This window comes from Myxocyprinus asiaticus, chromosome 15, assembly GCF_019703515.2.
Source record: "Myxocyprinus asiaticus isolate MX2 ecotype Aquarium Trade chromosome 15, UBuf_Myxa_2, whole genome shotgun sequence".
Taxonomy (NCBI): Eukaryota; Metazoa; Chordata; class Actinopteri; order Cypriniformes; family Catostomidae; genus Myxocyprinus; species Myxocyprinus asiaticus.
The window spans coordinates 20,900,043-20,923,493 of record NC_059358.1 but is presented as its reverse complement, the minus strand read 5'-3'; the positions used below and the strand labels follow the sequence as shown (position 1 = coordinate 20,923,493).

Genomic DNA, 23,451 nt, shown 5'->3' with positions numbered 1-23,451 from the left:
GTTTTGGTCACCATTCACTTGCATTTTATGGACAAACAGACATCATATCTCTATTAAAATATCTTTGTATGAGTTCAGCAGAAAAAAGAAAGTCATACACATCTTGGATGGAATGAGGGTGAGAAAATGATGAAAAATGTTCATTTCTGGGTGAACTAATTCTTTAGCTTGTACCAAACCTGAAACACTCCTTTAAGTTCTACAGTGTTTGTGTTCATTTTGACAGCAGAACATAAGGTTCAGTTTAACACAAAAAATGACCTCACATCCTCTACTAGCATGAGGGAATGTTAGGCAGACCTCCTTAGATCACAGATTTCTGTGCTAATAGAATTTGTAACCCTATACTGGCTTGTTTTAAGCAGCATTAGAGGAGAAACATGATAGACATGACTCTGAATGGATCCCAAATTCGCTGTTTTTTCACAGATGTGCGCATGCCAGAGTCCACACTTTTAGCAAGCTGTTTTTCCATAGTCAAACATCAGACCTTAAGCTATAGTAAGATGGGTTTCTGGTCATAAGCTGCACAGCTGGTGCACCAGTCCATATGAATAAATACTATATAAGCATTCATATATGACTATGAATGTTAAAAAAAAAAGAAAATGCTGATGCAGTTACAAGAAAATGCCATTGGGCGCTTTTTTCTCTATTGTATTCTTGAAAAGAACCAAGAAGAAAGCTCTTATGTGAGTTGTGGTTAAAGCTTTCATTTTTTTCCTCTCTCTGCACTGTTTGATGCTGTTGAATTGACATCAACTTTTTGTTTCTTGCTCAGAGATTCTGGATGCTTTGTCCCACCCAATAATATACAGTGAGTCTGAATACATTATTTCTTTCATCTTTTGTCAGAACACTCAAGGCTCATATGGATTATCTTGTCAACAAATAACTGAATAAGTGCACTTGTATGAAGACTGTCTGTGTGCCTGTTTACTCACTTTGCCTCCACTCACCATGGTCAACAGACACATGAAAAATGAGCCTTCAAGGATTCCTTCCAGATCAATAGAACTGCTGCTATTTCCTGCTGTAATTGCTCTGATCGCTTTGTCTAGTTGCTAGAGTATTGTGCCTGTAACTGTAATGTCAATATTCTTTGGAAAAATTTACTGCCGAACCTTAATCGTTGGTCAAAGGGAAGGGTAGCAGACAGGGATACATTTTTTTTTTCAACACCTATCAATGGCGAGAATTAATAAAATATACTATCCTTAAATATTTCTTATCAACAATGAAACCATGAATATTTCTATCATAGATGTACAGGATATACTGTATATAAAATTACTATTTTTTATTTTATTTAAAATTATTATTTTTAATTATTTAGATGCTTTTTTCACTCTTTGCATCATATATAAGGTACATGAGATCAATATAATAATCTCTGTGTATATAATCCCTGTTTCTCAGTGAAACACTGCTTATCACAAAATGAAGAGACACTTTGTGGTTTTGATTCTCATATTTTCATTTAGGAGCTAAATGAGAAGAATATTACATTTGTGTGCCTTGACGTGGAGTTGAAGAGAAAACAATCCCCTTCCCAGATACATTTCAAATGGTAGTTTACCACTGGGGTAAAAGTTGTTTTAAGCCTTTAGAATTTGTGAGAAGTTGTGCAAGTCATGACAGATGTTTTTTTAATAGGTGGTTTGTATGTCTTTGATTTGAATTTGTTATAAACTGCAAAAATTATGCTGTGGTTCATGTGGTTCCTTAAGCTGGTGAATTAATATATATATATATACAGTATATATAGATAGATATTCTTAGTCCTTATTTTAAATGGGCATTGAGTCCAGAAATGAGGCTGTATTTCTTGTATAATCATCTGTGCCCAGATGATACAACCTCTTTCCAGCTACACATATTTATGCCAGCCTTTTGTAGAGTAATTTGTGTATTTGTATTGTGTGTGTGTGTGTCCTAAAGCTTGGATAAATGTTTATTTACTCTGGAGACAGATTCCTGTGGCAGAACTAATGTTTTCATGACTCATCGACTTGCTGAATATTCCCTGCTTTAGGGACACACAATGCTTATTAATAAACATGGTCTAAAGAAAATGAAATTGTCATCTGCTTTTGTTTTCTTTATAGGGCCGGGTGGATAAGAAACTTAAATTATGTAAAGGTATTGTGATTATCTGTATGTAGAAATATTTCAATCAAATGAGATTAAATGAAATTTATCCAAATGTTGGTCCAGACAGCTGTTGTAAACAGCAAATAGAGAGAACAGAATAGCCTGAAACAAGTAGTAAATTGAAAGAACATGTTGGTGTAGCATGTGAATATAAAATTGTATCTTAATGATGTTATTTTTTTAATTTCAAAGAACACAGCCATTCTGGGCGCCTTAAATTCAGCCCAGGAAAATGTAAGCTTTCTCATGCTTTTGGTTGTCACCATAATTGTAGCACATTTGTTTTAGAGAACAGCATCACACTTTCAAAGCTGAGCCCATCATTATTGTGCGAGCACAGTGTGCGGCTGCTTTTCTCGCTTGCAATTACAACGTACAGTACCTCCTCATCTGATTCCATGCAAGCAAAGCTGTGATTAGCTCTTGTTGGGAGGGCAGACAGACTATAACTCATGGACTAGTTGATCTGGTGATATCATGGTGTGAATTGTTCTGAAAATATAGACTCTGAACTTAAAAAATCAAAGTATCAAAATTCTCTCAGTTCTTTACATTTATATTATCGACTGACTTTCTTACCAAAGTACCTTGGGTCATGTGCTTAGGCTATTTGTGACAAATAAATTAGCCAGTATAAAAACATTTTTTACAAGGATGTACATACGTACAATGAACAGATTTTAACTTTTTCTTTTTGTTATATGTAGATCAATTTAAAAAAATTTACCAGGCCTTCATTGTTCGTTTTTGATACTTTTCAAATCCAAAATTACAGTAACAGTGGCAAAATTACTGTTTTAGCCCTGTCGCAGACCCTGATTTTCAATGGAAAAAAAAAAGCCATTATAAAAAGACAAATTATTACATTTAAAATCTAAACAAAGAGTGAAATAAACATAAACCATTTCAATATGTATTGTGTAAAAATGATTTCAATCAATTTTCCAAAAATAGTTTTCAACACAGCCAAACAATTTTGGCTTTTTTTTTTTTTTTTTTTTTTACAAGTTAGGGTACTTTGACAAAAGTTGACAAATGTGTCAGTGCTCAGCATGCTTGAGATTAAATAGGGGACAAGTTATTTTAATTTGAAAAAGAAAAGAAAAAGAAAATTCAAGGTAAAGATCCCTTGTGAGCAAAATATCTTTATGCAGCATAAATTTAATGAAGCTGTAATTTTGCCCATTTATGCAAAATGTTTGAAAATATTATTTAAATGTGTATATTAACATTGCTTAAAATGTTAGTTAGTAAATTAGTCTTAGCACAATAAATAAATCAGCTATTTTATTTTAAAAATATAAAAATGTCTTTTCCATCACTGTCATTTCCATTTCCACAGAATTCTATTAAACACAATTCAGAATTTGAGATGTGGTGGAAATGACACTGTGGTGGGAATTTTCATGAATTTCTGAAAAAATTGCCAAAAATTACAATAATTTCCTGTAAAGCATGTACATAAGCAAATGGACATTTGGACATTGTTAAGAGATGAATAAAAAAAAAAATTAGTATGAGAAAATTTCATGTTCTAGAAATCTCTAGTGCTAAAAGTGCCAGAAATTGAAGAAACACCCTTGTATGCATTTGGGTAGTTGACAAATAGCACAGACATTAACTTTGTTTTGTTTTTCCATATCAAGATTTTAGTTGAATTATACTGTATGAATGTAGAAGGGAAAGTGTTTTTGATGCTTAACTGGTCACCATTTATTTAATGTTCTTTTTTTTTTTTTTTTTTTTACCATTTTTAAACACCTTTTACGGTTTTTATTTTTTAAAATTACACGTTGCTTATATTCTCTTAATTAATGTGATGTCATCAAATGCATTGTAATTATACAAGAATTAGAGGAACGTTGTTAAAAATAGTTTGAGATGACGTACATAACACATCACATTGTCCTCGCTGTTTGAAATGTCATGTAAACTACCTATATAGATTTCTTCTTAGATTTTTTACCTAAACAACTTACAAGAGCTTTTTGTAGAATAAAGGCCTTTTGGCATCGGACCTAGGGTCTGCTAGTGAACTCAGTATGTGCTTAAGTTAAACTCTGTTTGGATCATCCACTCATTTACAGTCACTCCTGTCCAGGGAAATATTTTTTTTTTTTTTGCCTCTACTGCACTCATTGCTCAGTGCTGGTTAATATTTAACAACTTTGAAATGTTTCCTCCCTTTAGATTGGTTGCATATCAGCCAACAGCTCCTCTCCAGGGTTTTATCTGATAATGATGTGCATTTGAGTGTGTAATGGGCTGTTTTATCTCTGAGAGGTTGTTTATTACACCTGACATGCTTCTTCAAAAATGTCCTGGTTACTTTCGTAACCTCCATTCCCTGATGTAGTGACACTAGGGGTCACCCTTGGGAGCCCCAAACACCTCTGATATTTGAGAAAAGGCCAATGGGAATTGGCAAGTGGAATTTTCATGCCACTCCTCCCGGACATACGGGTATAAAAGGAGCTGGCTTGCAACCACTCATTCAGGTTTTGTGCTGAGGAGCCGAGACAGGTCCCGGCCATTTCAGCGGGTAGTTCAGTGTTGTGGCAGGAGGGACACAACATCTCGTTCCCTCCATCAGGGAACAGAGGTTACGAAAGTAACCAGGATGTTCCCTATCTGTCACTCACTCGATGTTGTGTCGATGTAGTGACACTAGGGGTCCCAATAAAAAAACGCCACAACTAGCTGAACTGTGTTACGTAAACTGGCGGTGCGAGATGGGCAGACCATTGTGTGCCTCATAGCCAGCGCACCCGGCCGTCACGTAACCTCCCCCAACGCTCTTACGAGCACGTACGGTCCCCTGCACCTCGGGGACAAGTCGACAGCCCAAAAAATGGGGACCGGCTGCCCCAGCCATGGCCTCTTCTCTTTCTTCTCCCCAAAAGGAAAAATTGTTCAGTTGGGGGCCATATAGCGTCCACGTCGGGGGGGTATCACTCCCAAGGGGAAGACACCGCAGAGATCACACCCTACCCGAGGGGGAGGAAATTGTGTGGAAATACGTCACATGGTCTTACAGAGTCTTGTCGGCAGCATCTCATGTGGAGAAGTCCCCATGGTAGGTCCTACCTGGGGGGGAAGAGCTCTACAAACACGGTGACCGAGGGCAGAGGGGCCTTTGCCCAAAAAGACGCGGGTTCACCAACGGGGGAACCGTCTTGTGGACGATACATCACATGGGGTTACATATGGGCAACCAGCGCACGTGGAGCACCTACCACAGTACAGGGCCAAGTTAGCACACGTACTGGGCCAGCAACGAGTTTCTCCGCAAACTCGCCTGCCACAGGGCTAAGGAGGAACGACATCCAGGGTCCACAACTTCGTGAACACGACTGGGGTAAAAAGTGCACGTCTTCACCGCCGGGAGGGGAAAGGCGCTATACGCAAGCAGTACACCTGGCCAGCTGTTCTGCAACTTACCTGCTCGTACCTGACAACACACGGGACGAGACCGGCTCAACCCGGAGATTGTAGAAGCTCGCGAATTGGGTGTTGGGTGTTGCCCAGCCCGCTGCTCTGCAGATGTCTGCTAATGAGGCGCAATTGGTCAAAGCCCATGAGGCCGCCACACTCCTAGTAGAGTGTGCTCATAGCCCCAAGGGGGGCGGCACATCCTGGGCGTGATATGCCAAAGCGATGGCGTCAATGACCCAGTTGGCGATCCTCTGTTTGGAGACAGCGCTCCCTTTCCGCTGTCCTCCAAAGCAGACAAAGAGCTGCTCAGAGAATCTAAAGCTCTGCGTGCTATCCAAATAGATGTGAAAAGCACGCACCGGACACAGCAATGACAAGGCTGGGTCTGCTTCCTCCTGGGGCAGTGCTTGTGGGTTCACCACCTGATCCCGAAATGGGGTCGTGGGAACCTTGGGCACATAGCCCGGTCGGGGTCTCAGTACCACGTGAGAGTATCCCAGACCAAACTCCAGGCACGTGTCGCCGACAGAGAATGCCTGCAGGTCCCCTACCCTCTTGATGGAAGTGAGTGCAGTCAGGAGGGCAATCTCCAAGGAGAGTGCCTTTAGCTCAACTGACTCCAGAGGCTCAAATGGAGCTCCCCGTAGGCCCCGAAGGACCACGGAGAGGTCCCACGAGGGGACAAGATGCGGTCTGGGAGTATTCAGCCTCTAAGGAACCTGATGACCAGTCGTGCTTCCCAAGAGACTTACCGTCAACTGCATCGTGGTGTGCCGCTATATCGGCCACCTACACCTTCAAGGTGGAGGGGGACAGTTGCCCCTCCAGCCTCTCCTGCAGGAAGGAAAGCACTGACCCAACTGCGCATCTCTGGGGGTCTTCGCGTCAGAAAGAACACCACTTAGTGAACAGATGCCACTTCAAGGCACACAGGTGCCTCATAGAGGGAGCCCTAGCCTGAGTGATCATGTCTACCACCGCAGGCTGTAGGCCACTTCCCGTTCAAGGGCCAGACATGGAAATTCCAGAGGTCTGGTTGTGGGTGCCAGATGGTTCCCCGTCCCTGAGAAAGAAGATCCTTCTTCAGGGGAATTCTGACAACCAAGGTGCCACTAGGACAACCTGCTCTTCGTCCTCCCTGACCTTGCACATCATCTGTGCAAGTAGGCTTACTGGGGGGAACACATACTTGCATAGCCCCGGGGGTCAGCTGTGTGCCAGCGCATCTATGCCAAGGGGAGCCTCGGTCAGGGCATACCAGAGTGGGCAGTGAGAGAATTCCCGGGAAGCAAACAGGTCTACCTGAGGAGATGGTGGGCGAGTTGCGACATGCGTCAAGAGCGCACACTGCCTTGGCGGTTGATGTACGCTACCGTCACCATGTTGTCTGTCCAGACCAACACGTGCTTGTCCTGGATCAATGGCCGAAGCCTCCGCAGGGTGAGCAATACTGCCAGCAACTCAAGGCAGTTGATATGCCAACACAGTCGCGGCCCTGTCCAGGGGCCGGAGACTGTGTGTCCATTGCACACAGCACCCCAGCCATGCTTCGAGGCATCTGTCGTAACCATGACGCACCTGGACACCTGCACTAAGGGGACCCCTGCCCGCAGAAATGCAAGGTCTGTCCAAGGGCTGAACAGGTGGCGGCAGATCGGCGTGATGGCCATGTGATGTGCCCCGTGGCGCCATACCCATCTCGGGACTCGAGTCTGAAACCAGTGCTGAAGTGGTCTCATATGCATCAACCCGAGTGGCGTGACCGCCACCGAGGACACCATATGCCCCAGGAGCCTCTGAAATTGTTTCAGTGGGACCGCCGTTCTCCACCTGAACGCCTTCAGACAGTTCAGCACAGACTGTGCGCACTCACTCGTAAGGCACCCCATCATAGAGACTGAGTCTAACTCCATGCCGAGAAAAGAGGTGCTCTGAACCAGGGAGAACTTGCTCTTTTCCCAGTTGACCCGAAGCTCCAGCCGGCTGAGGTGGCTGAGCACCAAGTCCCTGTGCACACACAACAAAAACAGAGAGTGAGCAAGAATTAGCCAGTCGTCGAGTTGAGGATGCGGATGCCCACTTCCCTTAGCAAGGGCTGCCTCTGCGACTTTCATGAAGGCATGAGGTGACAGGGACAGACAGAAGGGGAGGACCTTGTACTGGTACGCCCGACCCTCGAAAGCAAACCGCAGGAAGGGCCTGTGTTGAGGTAAAACCGAGACGTGAAAATACACGTCCTTCAGGTCTACTGCCGCAAACCAATCTTGATGCCGGACGCTCGCTAAAATGCGTTTTTGCGTCAGCATCTTGAACGGGAGTCTGTGCAAGGCCCGGTTCAGTCCTCACAGGTCCAAGATTGGCCGCAACCCACCGCCTTTCTTTGGTACAATGAAGTAGGGGCTGTAAAACCCCTTCTTCATCTCAGCAGGAGAGACAGGCTCTATCACGTCCTTCCATAGAAGGGACACGATCTCCGCACGCAAGGCAGCGGCGTTCTCGCCTATGACCGAGGTGAAGCGGACGGCGTTGAACCTGGGCAGATGCCTGGCGAACTGAATCACGTAGCCGAGTCGGATGGTCCTGGTCAGCCACCGCGACGGGTTGGGGAGCACAAGCCACGCCCCCAAGCTCCGGGCGAGGGGGACTAAGGGAACCATCGCGTCGGACGTACTGGAAGGTGGGACGGCCTCGCGGCAGGGCGGAGCCTGAGGCGCCACGTTGGGGGGTTCGAGCCCCGAACTCATGGCCGTGCTGAGTCTGGGGACATCAAAGCACTTACCTGGCTCCGTATACCCACCATAGGACTGGTCCGGGATGGGGGAGGAGGGGAAATTATCCTCGCGGCCTGTTGCAACTGTCCTGGTATGGGTGCAATTGTGCCACAGCTGGGCGCACGGGGGCCTGCCTCCGGAGCACCATGCCTGCCTTAAAAGTGAGGTGCCCGGCGGTCGTGATAACGATGGCCGTGGACACCGAATGTGTGAGTTCACACTTCAGGCGTGCGGCGAAATCATAAGAAAAGGAAAACAAGGATTCTCCTCCCGACCCTCCACCAGGGGATGGAGTGGTCTGTTTACCAGCTTCAGGTCTGTAGCGGGTCACCGTCTCCCTGGGTCGCCCTCAGGGGCACTTTGAAGCCTTCCTCAGGTTCGAAGAGAGCCATGGCATGCAGGGTGGAGGTGGCCTGTCCAGTGGCACTGTAGGACGTAATCGCCAATGAAGACGTAAGCCTACAGGCCCTGGAAGGGAGTCTCGGACGGTTCCGCCAGGTGGCGGCATTTTGTGGGCACAAGTGCACCACAACCACCTTATCCACCTGGGGAATCGCCGAGTACCCCCTGGCAGCCCCACCGTCGAGGGTAGTAAGAGCGGAGGAGCCCATAAATCGGGTCCGGGCAGTGAAAGGTGCCCACCATGATCTCCTGAACTCATCATGCACCTCCGGGAAGAAAGGAACCGAGGTGGGGCATGGCTGTGAGTGGCGCTCTGAGCCCAGGAACCAATTGTCGAGCCGCGAGGGTTCAGGGGGGAGTGGAGGGTTCCACTCCAGCCCAACGCTCGCAGCCGCCTGGACAAGCATGGCTGCCAGCTCCGTGTCAGCCTGCGACTGGGCAATCGCACCCGAGGGTGGGAGCCCAGTCGAGTCCTCGGCATCAGACTGGACGAGCCCGCTCTCCGTTGCTGCGATCGAGAGCTCATCGTCTTCATGAGCCCCAAATGAGATTGCGAACTCACCCTAAGACGAGCCGGCGGTCTCATCCCAGAACTTGACCAGGGCACACGAGCGTACTGGGGAATGGGAGGTCCGTGTGGGGTTTCCCGGCGGAGAAGCTTCCAATGAGGTCCCCAAATCGCCCCCAGTGCTAACCGCCGCAGCCTCATACCCGTAGGTAGAAGGACCGAAGCGTGGAGCCACTGGGGTGGCTTTCCCTCTGCCAAAGGAAAGCCACAACTGCAACGTTGCCATGGTCATGTTCTCGTAATGAGGACATGACCCATCCACGAACAATGTCTCCACGTGGGCAGCACCCAAGCATGTGAGACAGCGATCGTGGCCATCAGAAGTGGAGAGATAGTGACCGCAACCAGGAATTATACACAAACGGAAAGGCATCTTTAAAAAGACGTTCCGTCTGTGCCACTCTTTTAGTAGGAAAACATACTCTTATTAGGAAGAAAATACTCTTTTAGCTGCTGAAGCGCCCAGGGGCATTCTCTGGACACCACCAGTGCAAAAGGGGGAGAAACCTCTGTAATGCACCGTAAATCCAACAGCTTTCGAGGTGAATGGATCAACGGAGGAATTCAGCTCGCTGAAACACAACCACTCGGCTCCGAATTAAAAATCTGAATGAGTGGTTTCAAGCCAGCTCCTTTTATACCTGTATGTCCGGAGGAGTGGCATGCAAATTCCACTCGCAAATTCCCATTGGCCTTTTCTCAAAGATCAGAGGTGTTTGGGGCTCCCAAGGGCGACCCCTAGTGTCACCACATCGACACAACGTCGAGTGAGTGACAGATAGGGAACAGAATGTAATTTATCCTATGCACAGTCTGTGCTCTGTTTTGGGTCCTGAACCTTCATGAATGGGAATATCCGAAATGTCCTGATTAAATTGACATCTTTTTACAACCTCTTTCTTTCTTTCTTTCATTCATTCTTTCTTTCTGTGCTGTGCCTCACTTCTGTCAGAGTGAGAGTCAACTACATTTGGTCATGGCAACAGGTATGTGGGCTTGTTCTACGTTAGTCAGAATTGACTCCAGACACAAGGTCTATTCTCCTGAGAGCACCAGAAAACAGAACCTCTGACTCACAGTAAGGCTTATTATCCTCTGTTCCCTAGACCCATATTACCCATTTTGCTGCACATTAAGGTGTTAGTGCTGTAGCCTGCAGACTGCCCTGTGCGTGCTTTACGGTCTGAAGGAGAAAGTTTCACAGATTTATACACTGCCCACAAGTTTGTTTGACTCTGACACAGGGGTGAGTAGGCAACATTTGCTTATGACAGATAAAAAAGTTATAGGAAGAAATGCACCTCTACAAAAATTGTGTGTGGATACTAATTTCAGATTATTTAGAACAACATCTGCAGATATAGTTTGGTTAGTTTTATGCTACCTTTTTTTAATTCCACTGATAATTAATTGCAAAATTTAAAATAAATTTCATTAATAGCTTTGTTCTCTATGGGTGTATCAAAATTAGCTCCATAGCTTCCTGTGTCGATAATTTTCTTATGTTGGCCCAACTGAATTAATTTTATTAATCATTAGTATTACCAGGTGAGCAAGTGTTAGGACAGTGAAACTGTTGCACTTTTGATAGCAACTGCTCATGGAGGTAAGCAGCACTCAAATCAAACATCACTTGAATGTGAGAGTCCATCCTCAACCTAATCACAAGTGTCAATCTTCACCACAATGGTAATCCTCAAAACTCCAGCATAATAAACTCTCTTTCTACCAATATAACAGAACATTAAACATTAACAAATCTCCTCCTTTTCTCATCTTGCTGAAAAATGCATAAAATAACATTTAATTTCAACATTTGTTCACCCCATCTAGCATTCTAGGAAATTTTAGGGAGCGAATGTTTCAGTGCACTGGAATGATTTTGTGATTGAGACTTAGAAAATGGCAGACTCCCTGATCAATGCTCTGACTACTGAACTAGGCAGCTAATTGAGACACCCTATGTCTCTACATGTCTTCCATGTTTCAGAGTAACTGGTCTCAGTTAAAAACAAAACACTGAAACATAAAGGACATTATTAACTCACATTAACATTCTTAACTCTCATTTACTCAATTCTGAATAGCCTCCTTTTAAGATTTGTTCTTAACCCACATTATCTAAACTCTGATTAAAGAAGTCTTTCACTTTTAGCTGAAGCAGCCTCCGCTTTAGCTTTAACAAACTCATCACATTCCTTGCTGTGTCAAGTTTTAAGGCGAGTAATCAAATTAGTTGTGTTAACAGTTTTACATTAGTCGCACCTCGTGAAATTCTAGCAGTTCAAAGATGTCATTATCACCCAATTCAAAGTAATTCCACACAAGAGACATGTTTTTCACGCAACACGAGTTGGAGGCTAACTGTCCTATACGTTTCTCTGCCTCCTTTTGACAAGAAATAATCGGCCCTGATTATCGTCTGGTTTTAAACAATCGGCCGATGTCTGATTAATTGTTTTTATCAGCGAATACCGATGTTTTGCCGATACATCAGTGCATCTCTAGTTATCTCTAGATGTCACACAGTTTTAAGGGGATCAGATTTTAAGCTGTGTGAAGAAATGCATTCCATCCATTTTACCCCTCTTTTACTAAGTTACAAACTTTACAGTCTGCTGTAGGTTTATTGAAAAAGTCTTGATGCGTTTGTGTTGCCTTAAGCAAGACTTCATGTGTACTGCATTAACTAGGTCATTTATATGTTTTTGTAGTAGACCTGTTGGGGAAAAAGCTTTCAAATTGTTGACAGTTAGTTGCTGAGACCACAGCTGTCATAGATCCCAAACTCACTGACACAGGACTCCCTTACTACCCTGATCTGTCAATACAAAGAGAGTAGAGCTAAAATGAAGACAGACTGTCTGGACTGTCTGTCTCTACGTATATCCTGTCACCTGGTCTGACCTTCTCACTTGATACTGACTTTTTTGTCCTCAGGGTATTATGTCCATATTTGCAATTATCCTTGACACATATTCCTCATTATTTTGGCAGAGCTGCAAGATAGTTGTTCAATATTAGAATGAACCTAAAACGCATAAATCCATCTCGTACGTTGTGTTCCATATCGTGCACAAACTGAAATCAGAGTGTGTCACTGAGCAGCACACACACACACACAAGTGGTTGTTAGAGTAGCTCTCCTGTAATTACCCCCCCCCCTGCAAATGACTGTCTGGACTGGAGTCAAGTTCTATCACTTTCTCTCCCTCCCTCTCTCTCTCTCTCTCTCTCTCTCTCTCTCTCTCTCTCTCTCTCTCTCTCTCTCTTTGTGATAACTTCACTGATTTGATCAGAGCTAATGAAGCATTTTGTTTTCTTGTCCAGATCTCTTTCTAACCCTTATTTGTGGTTCCTTCTCTCGCCCATCTATTTTTTATTATCAAAAATCTGAAGGACAAGCTCAACATCCGTCTCACATGAAATCTGTTCCTTATGAAACACCCTGTTTAGCTGTATTCAATAACAAATGAATTATGGAAATAGAGAATGTTTCTGCTACTTAAATTCAAACAATTCTCAAGAAATCACTTACGATGGTTTGCAAAATTATGACTCAAAAACCGTAGAACAGGGAGTGCAGACAGGTTCAGGGCCAGAAATGCATTAATGCACCAATATAGACACACACACATGAACAGCATGTGCACACACACATGCCTGACTGCTAATTCCTGTATAAATGTGCTACATTATTGACATTTTATGCTGAGATAATCTCATCATGGTATTGATCACTAAGTCAATTCTGGTAAAAGAACTAATGGGAGTACAAAGAAAGCTATATTTGGGCTGCTGTGTTTTAGAAAGGAAATGCTATAGATATCTTCACTGCTCCAAAGAATGTGTGTTTGTGTATGTGGGGGGAGGATTTATGAGGAAACCCAAGGCTAAATTATTTCTCATCCCTTTTTGTTTTTCTGAATCTAATGAGACAGCATTTTACTTCTGTGAGAATAAAACATAATATCTTGTAAAAACAAAAAAACAAAAACAAAATACCAGGGTTTTTCCTTCAAATAAGGCTCTTTTTATGTTCCAGGGGCTGTTGTTTATTAAAACTGATTTCAAGATGTTGTACTGATGGTCAGAATTAACACTCAGCAAGCACCAAACGAGAATAAAAACTGGCTGTGGCAAATTACTTGCTAGTGGCTAGTCAAAGCTATTCAAGACATACAGTACAAACCGTATGGGGGAAAAAACTGTCATTCAATTTCTGACGACTTTTACCTCAGAAGTACATCAGAAGTTTACTAGGATGCCTGGAGTTTTTCATCCTCTAGATCTTCATATGATCTACATATGATAAACCACAACAAACTACCTAAAAGAGAATATGTGGGACAAAGTCATGTGTTCTCATTCTTTTGTGGCAGATGCTGTTTCACTGTGAGACAGAGACAGACTCATCTCATATATGATTTTGCAAGTGACACACTATTTGTCACTAAAAGGGGGAAAAAAAAACAGCTTAATAATAAATGATTATAACTGAATCATGGTAATGGGATTGTAATTATAATTTAATAATAAACAAATAATCATAAATTGGACAAACTAATAATTGTATTAATGAAAAATTATGCAAAATACAGTTTTAGAAATGTTTTTGGCTAGAAAATGTTCACTTGCCATTGTCAGATGTGGAAAAAGTTCATTTTGTACCCTAATCACAACTGAAAATGTCTTTCTTTTTCTCCTCTTTCTTGTTGCAGTGGTGTTCGTGTGCTGCTCTCCAGATGTTTTTCGTCAGTTGATGGTGCACTTCCGCAGGGCAGGTCTCCCTCAGGAGGAGTTTGTATTCTTCTACATTGACATCTTTGGACGTAGTTTGCAGTCCCAGCCTTCTAAGCCATGGGCCAGAGGGGACCCAGACGATGCCCTTGCAAAGGAGGCCTTCCAGGTGATTAAAGCCCTGCAACATGAGAGAGAGTGTGACAGGGAAATAGAGATTAGGATAGGTAGAGAGCAAGACAGACAGATAGATAGATATAAACAGAGACATCCCTGGTAGCCTATGTTATCAGCTGTCTTTTTCAAAAGCTGGCCAATATTTTTGAAGCCCCAGGTCTATACAGTAAGCCATCCTAGGAAGCCATGACATACACACACACACACACACACACACACACACACACACACGTTGGTGCAACTATCATTATGAGGACTCTCCATAGACATTATGATTTTTATACTGTACAAACTATAGATTCTATCCCCTAACCCTATCCCTAAACCTAACCCTCACAAAAAACTTTCTGCATTTTTACATTTTCAATAAAACAACGTTTAGTATTTTTTTAAAGCGATTTGAATTATGGGGACACTAGAAATGTCCTCATAAACCACATTTATAGCATAACACCCTTGTAATAACCAGTTTGTAACCTAAAAAAAAAAAACCTCGTAAACCACTTAAACCTGCCCACACACACACACACACACACACACACACACACACACACACATCTGTTGAGTTTCTCCACAGATGTGGTTCTATGTTTTTTAGCAGACATACAAGGATTTGACCTGATAGAGGAGAGAGACACATTTGATAAATTATAAAGCTTTACATCAGAATTGTTGTGTTCTGGTCTCTTGAGCCTTAAAAATACACAAAGACTCTCCCCAATACACACAGACTCACAAACCCCCTACATTCTTGCTTATATTTCTTGTTTGTGTGTGCTTGAGTTTAAATAAAATGTGTTCTAGCAGATTTTATTTAAACTCTCAATACTGGAAAACAATGACTGTTATGTTTTAGGGTGCTCAGAATAATATTATAGCCATATTCATATTAAGGATGTGGACTGCAGTCACCAGCTTCTACTGTGATAACATTCCTCTGTTTCGAGTGTGGAGGAGTTTCTGTGAAGGGCATGAGAATACGTCTTGAACGCCAACACCAATAACTGATGATGAACGCACACTCAGTACATTTAGGAAATACTCATTCTCATAATGGTGTACCTTTTGTATATTAAAGGTTATTACTCCATACAACAAATATACACGCAATTTTGTGTGTCCAGGGGCTGGTTTTATTCAAATAGATTAATAAAATATTGTTACATCAAGTAGAAGGTCACATTAAACTTTTGTTCTGAAAACTTTACCATGCCTGCATCATTTACATTTGCTACATTCCAAATGCCTTTTATGTATAGATTTTATTGTTTTGCCCTTGTCCCAGACTTAAAATATGACAATACATCAAACTAATTTTAAAGAATACATTTTTAAAACAATGATAGTCTAAACAAAGAGTGAAAAAACATAAACTTCATTTTGTGAAAACAGTTTATATTATATTTATATTTAAATGTTTTACATAAATTATGGCACAGCCAAAAGTGCCCATAGTTTAATAAATGTATTCTTTATATGTTTATTCCTTATTTTCCTAACAGAAAAATCTGTTTCTATTTAATTTGAGGAAGTAAAAAAATGAGGGAAAAGAAAAAAAGAAGAAGTTAAATAATTTTACAGATACTTGCAGCTCATCTGATTGCAATTTGCTAAGGTCTCTGTTTCATACATAATCCTCTGAATATTTTGTGTGATGATAATTGCATATTTTGCTTCTTAGAGTGTGAAGATTTTGACCTACCTAGAGCCCCAGAATCAAGAGTACAAAGAATTCGTCACTAATCTGAAATCAGATGCCAAAAGAATGTTCAACTTCACAGTGGAGGATTCTTTGGTAAGACAGATTATTGCTCATCGTGTGTGTGTCTACATCTTGAACTGCACTCTCTTCTACATAAAACAATGTATACTATTGTGAAATGACGTTTCCTGGTTTTTAATGTGACTTTCTGCCAAGATTCACTGCGCTCTCCATCTTTTCCATCTCTTGCAATTACTGTTTGTTTTGTCTCATTAGAAACTTTGTGTGCCTCCATTACAACAAGGGTTCACTCATAATGTGCCTGAAGAGACTCACCTGTTCAGAACGAATCAATTAATGTTTTTCTGCCAAAGTACATTGCATGTGTTTACAGACTTTTCTGCCATAGTTACCCATTCTCTCTATAATAGATGCAAAGAGTCTGCTAGAGTACTTCCTTTATACTCCCTCTCTCCCATTCACTCTCTCTTCAAACATGCTACTTTGGCAAAGGTCGAAAACAGTTATGTATATTTATGTGTATGTGAAGCACAGCATAAGAAATTAATGTGATGTTTACCAATTCAGTTCAGTGGCTGTCAGCTGCACAGAGTCCATCAAGACACCCCAGTGCATTTAATTCAATGCAGGAAAATATCTTGGTTTTAGTTATGGAGCACAGGTGTGTGATGTCTTTGTTTGTTAATCTATGTGCTGCTTCTGTATTCTTTAATAGAGTAGGGCACACATTATTCACAGTAGAGAAGTAATTTAGTTCAATTCAGGAAACCTCGGCAAACCTGACGAGCCAATGCTGTTTTTCTTTCACACTGCCACACACACACACACACACACACACACACACACACACACACACACACACACACACACACACACACACACACACACACACACACACTGGACCTGGTTAAACTGAATAGATCTTCTTATGTATGACTACAAGCTCTGTAGTCAGAGGTTACAAAGTGAAAGCTCTTCTGAAAAGACCATTTAGACCACTTTTCCATGCTGTTTTAGTCTGGTTTATGCTAGCTGGTGCTGGTTAAGCAGGTCTAGTAGTGGACAACAAATACTGATCTACTAGCATGATCTTTCTGGAAAAGCTGGTTGACCAAAGTAGTCTTGCTGGTTAAGAATTCTTGTTGAACACCAGCACACCAGCATCCAAAACACAACATATGCTAATGTGACCAGAATTGCTGAACTTTTTAACAGAGATGACTAACACAACATGTCAGCCAGTTTAAACTAGAATGCACCAGTGTTTACTCAGATTATTCCTCATGGATTTACATTTGTAAAAGCTTCAAAATTAATTTGAAAATGCTGTATAAACCAGCCTAAGTTAGTTTGCTGGTCTTAGCTGGTCTCCTAGCCTGGTAAGGCTGGTCTGTTTGCTAGTTTTAGAGTGGTTTTGGGCACTTGTCAGCTGGTTGGGATGGGATATCTGTTAAACCAGCTGAGCACCACACTGACCAGGCTGGGAGACTATCTTGACCATCTTAAATCAACTAAGACCAACATACCATCTTAGGCTGGTTTAAGATGTCATAGAAGTTGAATAAAAGAGAGCCCCTTCAACTGAACAGATTTTCATTGCATAGCTTAAAAGGTGCACTACTTAAGTCAATTCCTATTCATTAATGAACTGGCTAATTTGTGGGCAAAGATTATTTCCAAAAGACAAATTCCTTATAATTTAGATTTGCACTTTAGTGAGACATTTAATCTTGGTCTTAACTCATATGCTATCATGAAACCATCTCCAAGAGTTTTGCTGAAAGTTGTGTCAAAGCTCTTGCCATTATGTAATGTAAGAGTACCTTAGTTCAGAGCTCTTGAAGTTTGAAAAAAACCAATGCCAACCTGTTTATTCTCATGCTAAATCACTGTGATTAACAATGGGGTAGGAATTATCACAGTTCTCTCCCAGATGAACATGCAGTATGAGCACGTTTGATTGTGTTAATTTGTCAGAGGCCATGTAGATTTTCCCCTCAGTGCTGATTTTAATTGTCAGGCTGAAGTCTGATCAGTCTGAGATTGTCTCAGTTTTAGCAGTCTCAAGTGTTTTCCTGGGTCCCTGTTCACATTTAGTGAGTGACAGGGGGCTTGAGTGTCTCAAATTTTCAGAATTATGAAAGGAAAAACTCTTTATCCATTGACTTTACGTGAAAAAGCAACCTCATCTGCCCTCTTTGATTTGCATGCAAATTAAACTGTGGGGGTAAATTATCTTAATAGATAAGGACAAAAAAATAAGAGATGAAGATTCTGGATTTAACCCTGGTTTATGAGAGGAAGCACTTTACCTTTGTTCAATCAGATAAAACTATTTTTTAACTTTTTTCCTTCATTTTATGACAGAAGGATCGCATGAAATAAAAATTCATAAGATCAGTTCAGAAAAACTAACAGAAAAATAACATGTTCAAAGTAGAGTCTGTGTTGAGAAAATGCATCTAACAAGTCCATAAGCACCTGCGGATGCTGAACACTGATTGGTAATGCTGGTAATATCATGTCACAAATGAAATTATGTTTACAGTGAAAATAAGGGACAACATACAGTCCCTTACTTACAACCCCAATTCCGAAAAAGTTGGGACTGTATGGAAAATGCTAATTAAAACAAAAAGTAGTGATTTGTAAATTATATTCACCCTGTGCTATATTGAAAGCACTACAACACAACACATTATTTGATGTTTTACCTTGTGATTTTTTTTTTATATGTACTCTCATTTTAAATCAGATAACAACACGCTCCAAAAAAGTTGGGACAGTCGAGTGTTTAACATTGTGTAACATCACCATTTCTTCTAATAGCACTTATTAAGCATTTGGGCACTAAAGACACAAGGTTAAGTTTAGCCAGCAGAATTTTCTCCCATTCATCCATTATGTACTTCTTCAGCTGCACAATTGTACAGGGCATATGTTGCCATATTGTGTGCTTCATAATGCACCATATATTCTCAATTGGAGACAGGTCAGGATGCAGGCGTCTGTGGATGCAGTGCATCAGAAATGCATTCAGAAGGGGTTTTCCAGCAGGACAACCCCAAACTACATACTGCCTGGAATACAAGTGCAGGACTGAGTAATCAGATGGTGCAGGTGCTAGATTGGCCTGCTTGCAGTCCTTACCTGTCTCCAAATGAAAATGTGTGGCACATTATTAAGCTCAAAAAACGGCAACGAAGGCCCCATACAGGTGTGCAAATGAAGACCTGCATAATGGATGAATGGGGGAAAATTCTGCTTGCTAAACTTAACAAACTTGCGTCTTCAGTGTCCAAACACTTAATAAGTGTTATTAGATTAAAAAAAAAAAGGTTATGTTACACAGTTATAAACACTCAACTGTCCCAACTTTGTTGGTGTTGCAATCATCTGATTTTAAATTATCATACATTTTTGGTGTTGTTGTAGTGCTTTCAGTATTGCATAGGATGAATAGAATTTACAAATCACTACTTTTTGTTTTTATTATCATTTTCCATACTGTCACAACTTTTTGGAAATTTGGAGTCTGTCAGCCAGTCATCATCACAAAATATACCTCTTCAGTATGATACAAACTTGATCACCCTATCAGGGTTTATTTTGCTATTATAACCAACTGACTGTACAGTATCCTGCTTATTACTTGGCTATTTTTCAATAAAGTAATTAAATGAACTCAAGATATTGAAATAATTGTATTATAAAAAAAGAAAAATGTGCTACTGGAGTCATGAAGCTAGCATAGTGTGGGAAATTTGTTGCTACTGACAAAAGTTATATCTGCAGTTTTGGGGACATTTTATGGAAATGTTTTACTGCAGAATGCTGCATTTGACCAATCAAAAATAAACTGGTTTACCATGTGTGAGGAGTCTTCTGTTGATGATTTGGAATTTTTGGCATAATTTGGCCTGTTATCTGTGTATTCATTTATTGTTTTCTTTATTTGTGCATTTATTTCAGATGAACATCATCTCAGGTGGTTTCTATGATGGTCTGATGTTGTACTGCCATGCTCTGAATGAAAGTCTTTCAGAGGGACACGGACAACCCTCAGGAGAGTCTGTCACAAAAAGAATGTGGAACCGAACTTATTATGGTAAGCACACAACCCCACTGAAACTCCACAACTCTTTACCCTAACCCTTAACTCTAGCCGCACTGAAACCTCCAAAACTAATTTAAAACATGACCTAGGGGTTGTCTCAGAAGCTAAACTAGTTATGGTACTGCTACTGCCACTAACATCAGTCTTATTTCCAATGCAACAAAACATAAGTGCATATAGTTTTAGTAGAGTATATCAATAGTATTTTTTTAGTCTTCAATATCTCTTCATAGCTGAGCGAGAAGCAACCTCACCCTGATGGTAATTTTATTTTGGCATGGTTCGGTGGCAGAACCATGTCTCTGTCCAGCACTAATGACATGTGATGCTCATTCATTTTTGAATGGTCTAAGAGGCTCAAGAGCTATGTGGGTCTCGATTAATTACCACCAAAGAATGAATAATAGCATCTCTTTACTTTCCTCCTTTCTTCTGTAGAGGTCATGCTCCACAAATGTCTCTCTCTAGTCTAGGGAGGGATCATCAATAGGGATTACTGAGAAAAGAGTTATTTTAATGTCTCTTTTCAACTCTCAGGAAATAGAGGGAATCTGCTGGCTAAATTTTGAAAAAATATATATATTTTTTTTATAATTTATCATAAACGGATTCCTTTTATCTTCTCACCCTGGTTATGTTGTATTTTGTGTGTTAGATTAAGTGTGTGTGTGGAGTTCTGAATGTGTGTCTTGTTAAGTCGAGAGCTCTTAAACAAAGAAACATCGTTATTTGTCATCTCAGTTGCATTAATCATGAAGAAAATAGATAAACTGCCTTCTGTCTGTACAAGATTTAGTTTGGTTTTAAACGGATTTGTTAATTGAACTGAATATGTAAACAGGTATGTGTGAATTTATACTGTATATGTGAGCACATGGGCTCACCTGAAAAGGGGAATTCCACGAGGACTGGGCCTGGTGCCGTAACTCCTCTGCCGAGTTCGTCACCGAACAGTGCTTAAGAATTAAAGAGGCATCCAGGGTTCACCGGATACGGGGAACTGTTGTGGACAAAAGGCGCACATTATCACCTTTGAAAAAGGGGAAAGGCACAATGCAAGCAGTACACCCAACCGGCCAACCAGCCCTTACAGTATTTGAATGTGTGCCCTTGTATGAGTTAGAGTGTATAGTCTGTTCAGTACATGTTGGTTGTCTTTCTACAGGTCTGTGTTGCATTTACAGTGTGTGTCATTGTTCAGTAGAGGTCATATATATGTTTGAATGATCTGAGTCTTTTCAGTGAGCATTAGGGACAATATGCTCCTCTTGGTCCTCTGCCACTCTTTTACCCAATGTCTTCTCTATCACCATTTTTTGCTTAACCATCAGATTAATTGATTTAGCTTTACCATCAGATTAACCTTCCCCAGATTAATGTCTTCATACATTCAGTTATTTATTCCCTTATTCATTGTTCTTATGGCCTTTGGCAGTTTTTCCTCCTCCAGAGGCTGTCTGTCTCTCAAATCTCTCTCAACTCTCTCTGTCTGTCTGTCTGTCTGCCTCTCTCTCTCTCTTTTACTGCATCTGTCCTATCTGTTTTTCCAGTTGTCCCCTTTTCCACCTCTTTTCTTTTAATCTCTCTGTTCTTCTTGAGCTACTTCCCTGTAAATGCTGATGGCATCATGGAGCCCCAAGGTACCTTTTTCAAAATAGTTTTCATCGTTCATGTAGGCCCTGTTTACACCTGGTATTAATATCCGTCTCTGTGATCAGATCACAAGTGGCAACCTGACATCAACATGCAGCAACAGAGATCATGTGAAGCATGCACATCCATCTTGTCAAATAGCTTTGACAAGAGCTTATTAGCTGAAGAATACATTTAGTATTCAGTGAACAAAGAAAACACTCATGACACAAGGTTGAGCAAATGACGACAGAAATGACATTTTTGGGTGTAATCTCCCTTTAAGGAACATTTTGTCATTTTGAAAGCACAGAATGATCTATATTTGTTCTGAGTTAGTTGTAGTGTCTTCGAATAAAGATTAACAGAACTACATATACAATGCCATTTAGAAACATTTTAGAGATCATTTTCACTTATTATCATCCATCAATCCACTCGTTCATCTATTCACTCACACATCCTCACACTACTTTCCTTTATTTTATCAAAGTTTACTGTATTTTACTTCCGTCACATTATTCTGAAATCAGCAGGTATTCTGTTGCCATGGGATTCGCTTCAAGTAAAAGGAGGTTAAATACAGTTGGTTCACCCACATGCAGAACCAGGTGTGTTTCGAGATACCTCAACCAAGCTAGTGGTCTGACCATGAGTCAGGTCCAGGCTCATTATTAAAGGGATAGTTCACCCAAAAATGAAAATTCTCTCATCATTTACTCATCCTCTTGCCATCCCATATGTGCATGACTTTCTTTTTCTGGGGAACACAGACATTTTCAGAAGAATATCTCAGCTCTGTAGGTCCATACAATACAAGTTAATGGTGGCCAGAAATTTGAATCTCCAAAAATCACATAAAGTTAGCATAAAAGTAATCCATAAGACTCCAGTGGCTAAATCCATATCTTCTGAAGTGATAAGTGTGGGTGAGAAACAGATCAATGTTTAGGTCCTTTTTACTATAAATCCCCATTTTCACATACACATTCTTCTTTTGTTTTGTTTTTTTGGTGATTCACATTCTTTGTGCATATCACCACCTACTGATAGGTGGAGATTTATATTTAACAGGACTTACATATTGATCTGTTTCTCTCCCACAACTATCATATCACTTCAGAAGATATGAATTTAACCACTGGAGTCTTATTAATTGCTTTTATGCTGGCTTTATGTGATTTTTGAAGATTCAAGGTTCTGACCACCATTCACTTGCATTGTATGGACCTAAAGTGCTAGAAGATTTCTAAAAATCATCATTGTGTTCAGCAGAAGAAAGAAAGTCATACACACTGGAGATGGCATGAGGGTGAGTAAATTATGAGAGAATTTGCTCTCATTTGAAAATTTGAATTTAATTTGTGTGCATTTTTTTTAATGTGAAAATACTCCTGTCCCAGGTTAACATGCAGAGCCATTTAATATGCATGAGTTATTCATAGGTTGATTTCCCCAAAATAGTGTAAAGAATGTGCTTTGTGGTGCTATTTGAACATAACTCTTTGTGTTTGAGCAGCCAGACCAGCCCGACATACAGTAGCAACATTGTCTCAACCAGTGGTGTGAGTTTGGGCCAGGAATATTCCGGCAGATGGGTGGAGTGTTTGTGAATATCAGGTTTTGGCTACAGAAGAATCCAATCGCAGACTTCACGCTAATAAAAATAATTTATTAACAAAAAAACAAAACAAAAAAACAAAAAACTGGGCACAGAGGAAAAAAAACGTCT

At 41.1% G+C, this 23,451-nt stretch overlaps 1 protein-coding gene across 1 annotated transcript in view; it reads left to right on the top strand.

Moving 5' to 3' along the window:
* Positions 1-23,451, top strand: part of LOC127453069 (atrial natriuretic peptide receptor 1-like) — a 58,531-nt gene that overhangs the window by 11,963 nt on the left and 23,117 nt on the right. The window contains exons 3-5 of the mRNA XM_051719088.1: positions 14,052-14,239; positions 15,929-16,042; positions 19,943-20,078. Coding sequence (XP_051575048.1) covers positions 14,052-14,239; positions 15,929-16,042; positions 19,943-20,078 — 438 coding nt within the window. The remainder of the gene's footprint in view (positions 1-14,051; positions 14,240-15,928; positions 16,043-19,942; positions 20,079-23,451) is intronic.